Source organism: Papaver somniferum, chromosome 6 (genome assembly GCF_003573695.1).
Source record: "Papaver somniferum cultivar HN1 chromosome 6, ASM357369v1, whole genome shotgun sequence".
NCBI classification, from domain to species: domain Eukaryota; kingdom Viridiplantae; phylum Streptophyta; class Magnoliopsida; order Ranunculales; family Papaveraceae; genus Papaver; species Papaver somniferum.
The window spans coordinates 19,765,488-19,770,233 of record NC_039363.1 but is presented as its reverse complement, the minus strand read 5'-3'; the positions used below and the strand labels follow the sequence as shown (position 1 = coordinate 19,770,233).

Below are 4,746 nucleotides of genomic sequence, written 5' to 3'. Positions count from 1 at the left end.
TTTTAGTGGGGCGGGCATTATACCTCCGCCCCACTTCTTTCATTTTTTTTTTTTCTTTTTTTTAGTGCACGTCCCAATCAGGCGTTGGTATAGTCTACGCCCCACACCAGGCGAACGTATAATATAGTCTGACCAAATTTAGTCTTTCCACCGTAGCGTCACACACCATACTAAACCCAAAATTTGATCTTTTTTTCCCTCTTTGGTCTTTGGTTATACTCGCACCATTGCAGTTGCTCTAAGCTATTATTCCCGTTGCAAATCATACAATCCGAAAATTTGCAGGACAATTATGCCCATCAAAAAATGCCAATTAAAATCGAGCTGGTTGATTTGTAGACAGTATTTGGTTTTTGCAAAGATCAGCTGTTCAATTACATCTCTACAAATCAAGTGATAACTAAGAAACCATTGTCTTTACATCAGTTAATAGGTAGCTGAATGCAGTTAGTTAACTTAGTTTGAATCTCGTGCCGCCGCTGAAGTCCCCAGTTCGATCATGGGCAGCCATTGTTTCAGCAACAGGGAATTCCATCTCACCACTTGGAATCTCATCTGCGTCAGCCATTATAAGAAGATCGACGTCAGAAACCCCTGCATTTTGTAACAACTAGTTCATAGCTCCACAGTCTGCGAATTTTAATACAAATCAGACCCATCAAAATTTTAACAATATGAACGATCTTTCTCGTGGCAAATTTGAATCTATCTGGCAAAGAAGAGAGGTTTCAGAGTTCCAGTGAAAGTAGTATTTGATTCGAGAATGACGAATTCGGTGACATGGGTAGAGACCAAATGCTAACAAGTCAAGTTACAGCATCAAAGACACGGCGAGGTTTGGAACAAAGAGACCAAATCCTAACCTTAACCATTTCACGAGCGAACACAGTGAGACTATGGCCAAGTGCTTTCTAAGCAAAATCTCCTCTAGGAAGACTCTGACTCTGCAAGCCGATCTCCTTCTCGATGGCCCCACATCTACACCATCTTCAGCAATTACAAGCACAACCTAATTGTCAGGACCATGCTCTGCCTGAAACCACCAACACAGTATAAGGCTTATGAAAATAAATAGAAGATCACGCAACACTGAGTGGCCTAGTAGAAAAAATGCAGGACAAAGGAAATACTGATTAAAAGTTCACTGTGCCAACTAAATGAGAACCCTGGAAGTAAATGCAACCATAAACACCTCAAAGTAAATCAGCTGCTATATGAGCCTGCCTGGCATGTTTATCATCAATAACCAGAACTTCAGATGGGCCAGCAGGCATGTCCGCTGAAACCAGCTTCACTGTTATGGATCGGAAAAGAATAAGAATGGACAGGTACATCAAAGCTTCAAGCAATTGTAATAAGACCTTGACGTAGATATAGACCATTCAAAATGTGAACAGAAAAATCGGTACTAACAAGCACTATGACTGAAGCAAATACTTAGTGCTTAAATAGAAGTAAGCATAAACTGCAAGCATAAAAGTCGTTGAAGGTAAAACTGCAGTTCCCCAGAAACATAAAGAGACATCCATTTCACTATTGATTTTTCTACTAATTCATGATGGGACTGGGATTATTTTTGCTAAATAGAGAAGGGTAGAAGGATATAAAAGGGACGAGGGCCTGGAATTCTTTCAATTCAGAGCCCTTGTTTAGTTGAACACAATTATTCGATTGTCAACCATACTGAAAAACATGGACTAGAAAGAATGCCTCTTTAACAGCTGGATCAACCTGCGGCCACACATATAGAAAATCCTTAACCATAGTCTTATATAGCTGAAGTAGAACACTTTGATACTGCACTGGTTAGAGGTGTGAATTTGTTTTTACTTTTATAATCTCTTCCAATAATAGAGTCGAAGTGGTGGGGTTGTCCTCTGAAAGTGGGTAAGCACTCTACTACTACTAACATTCTAGAGTCTGGAAGTTACTATTTTGGCTAAAAATCTAGTGAAATACTCTTTACTGATCTTTTTGTGGCCAGTCGCTGATGGTAGTGGGCTTAATAAAAGTTAATTCAAACTCAAATCACTAGATGTCGCCTAAAAAAAGTACCCAACATCCGAAACCCTTATAAGAAAGAACCCTCACCTGACTCTAACTTCAAATTCGGGGAAAGTTGATAGCTTCAGTTTATCCAATGCAGCACAGAGGATAGGAATGTCTTCCTCAAAATGCTTGTCAGCTCTACTACTGGTAACAACCACAGATTTCTCATCTAATGTTGCCAAGTTTGACTGCATACAGACAACAGTATTCAAAAAGCGAACCGTCACAAAATAATATAAGAATTCGGAATTATAGAATCAAAATATTGATCTAACAAACTTTCCTTCAGTTGATACAACTGATGAGGCATAACATCCAATCAGAAAGTATTTGAAGATTTCTTATACTCTATCCTGCACGTATATGCTTTTGGAAACTAACGATGCTAAAAGGTCCTGGGAATCAGCAAATGTCGAATTAAAGTACTCATTCCGTCATGATATATAAGATTTGACAAGCATATATTGGTAGAGCACCTTCGTAGTTTATCAACCTATATACCCGTTACCTCTTAAGTTGACCATATAATTTGTACGCCTGGTTCCGTTTTTCCTTGGAGAAAATACACATTAGGTTGACTTTGGGTTTTCACGTATAGGATGATGAAAGAAAAAGTACTTTAAAAATAAACAATGTCTCACAATATATACGGTATCGGATTCCATTTGCCGTGAAAACTCCTGATTGCTCAATGACTGTAGTTCCTTCAGCGTTTTGTTCAGTAGCAAGGTCTTGAAGAAACCAAACATCACTTCCATTATCTCCTACATCATGTTTCAGATCTAATAACTCAATTATAACGCTTTCATCTCTTGCAGAATCCACATAGGCTTCTGGGTGATCAGGAACTTGGCGGACATCACTAACATCCTGGAAAGGAAACAAGTGGAAATTGCACCACCAAACAATTGACACTCAACACAATGATATCCTGGCATAGTATCTTTTGCAGTTCCTGCTTCAAATTCAAGCAGTTAGTTATCTGGCGGTTCGCTTTTTCTCATGCAGGAAATCAACCAGAAACCTTCTTTCGCCATACTATTTTAAAGAGTTATACTGTCAGTCTAGGAGAAGGCACTATCACACAGGTTTTAAATGAAGCGCTGAGCTGCTAACCTTGCATGTATGATCCTTATATTCTTGCAGCAATTCTCCAGACGTCCTGCGGATTATGAAGAAAAAGCAAGTGTGACGAAGAATGGAAGTGTTAACGGACAGAAATGAATACAAGAAAAGTTGAACATTTAATATGTATGGCTAGTTCAGTTTTCCCTGCTCAGCATGACCCATTTTTATTTCTTCCTTGCAAATAAATAAATTACAAACTTCTCAGATATCTTATACACCCTGAATCATTGAATCCCTGCAAAAGAACCATGTCCTTTTTCAATGTGATCAGATTACGAAGTACCCTTTTAACAACTCAATCTTTGTTTGTGAGAAAAACAAAAAGAAACTCCAAAACCTCAATATATTAATATGATGATAAAACAACATCTGAAGTTCTTCAAGACAGGCACATTCAGATTTAGCATAACTAGGTATTTATAAAAGATGCTTGATTATTAGCTCAGGAATGGTATGTACATGTATCCTACTGTCAAATGTTCATTTGTATATATATGAAGAAACAAGGCTACCAGAACAGGATAAGATCAATCGAAATCTCTGTCTATCGGTAAGGATTGAAAGCACAGAAGAATTTGACTCACAAATTATATCAAAGAACAATGTAATACATAGTAAATTACTCTTGAAAGAGGTAGGGAATTGGAGGCACATATGCATATGAATGGGAAAAACCAATTGGATGCTAGGATGTTCTCAGTTAGGTAGGGAATTCAATAAATCATGCAGTTTTCAACCCAAAATTAAATAAATGAATCATCAAATCTTAATTGAATACCATCAGAGCACTAATTGATAATAGCAGCATGAAACGTCCATTACCTGAATCGCAAATTCCGTAGCAATAGTACCCATTTGCAGCCTTGGTTCTTGAGACTTTGATGATCAACCTTCCTCCTTCCGTAGCGAACTCACTGATTCACTGGGTTTAAGACTTCTTCTTTTTACCGTAAATGACCAGAAAAGCCCTTAGTCCAGAATCTGACACGTGCAGGAATTGTAAAGGCATCCGGTATGGTTTTTAAAAGTGCCCCTTCACACTTTGAAGCGTAGGCTTCACTCCAGATTTTTCGAATCCGTTCTCCAACGTAGTTATGAAGCGAATCTACCATGAAGCGGAAGATTCGTGTAGATTCGCTTCGAACATCCGACCTACAAAACTTAATTGAAGTAAAGTGTATTACTGTGCCAAGTTTCTGTTTTTGACATTAACTTGATTTGTATTAAATTAAATTTATACAAATATTATCTTCCTAAATATTATAATTATTAATAACGGCTAATATTATTTATAGGAAAAAATTCACTTTAAACGTTGATCATGAAGTGACTCTTCACGCTTCAACATACACATCGCTTCTTAAAAATAAAAATGAGTCACTCTTAGCTTCACGCTTTCAATACCTTGGCATATGGGTTTGGAATTTGGACTGACACTTGTGTTAGATGCACCCATACTTAGAATGTAAACAACAGTCTTTTTTTTCTTTCTTTTTTTTGTTAGCGAGTTTTGAACTTTGATCACAAGTATCGTCACCTAGTGACTTTACCACTGTACTACAGTGACAC

At 37.6% G+C, this 4,746-nt stretch overlaps 1 protein-coding gene across 9 annotated transcripts; it reads right to left on the bottom strand.

The window, feature by feature from the left end:
• Window positions 1-240: 240 nt before the first annotated feature.
• LOC113287133 lies at window positions 241-4,118 on the bottom strand. Of its 9 annotated transcripts, none has more exons than XR_003329741.1 (7): window positions 4,000-4,094; window positions 3,166-3,412; window positions 2,558-3,004; window positions 2,092-2,237; window positions 1,193-1,294; window positions 864-1,033; window positions 241-630 (listed from the first exon to the last, which is right to left on the bottom strand). XR_003329741.1 is itself a non-coding variant. In XM_026535813.1 (5 exons), exons 3-5 carry the CDS (start codon window positions 2,805-2,807, stop codon window positions 997-999), a joined length of 300 nt encoding a protein of 99 aa, XP_026391598.1. In that variant the 5' UTR covers window positions 2,808-3,004; window positions 3,166-3,412; window positions 4,000-4,094; the 3' UTR covers window positions 241-996. The 9 variants fall into 9 exon arrangements, 2 of the variants coding, with proteins under 2 accessions (XP_026391598.1, XP_026391597.1); XR_003329738.1 differs by having other exon boundaries at window positions 2,092-2,601; window positions 2,691-3,004; XR_003329737.1 differs by having other exon boundaries at window positions 2,092-3,004; window positions 3,166-3,211; window positions 4,000-4,118.
• Between the last annotated feature and the right edge of the window lie 628 nt (window positions 4,119-4,746).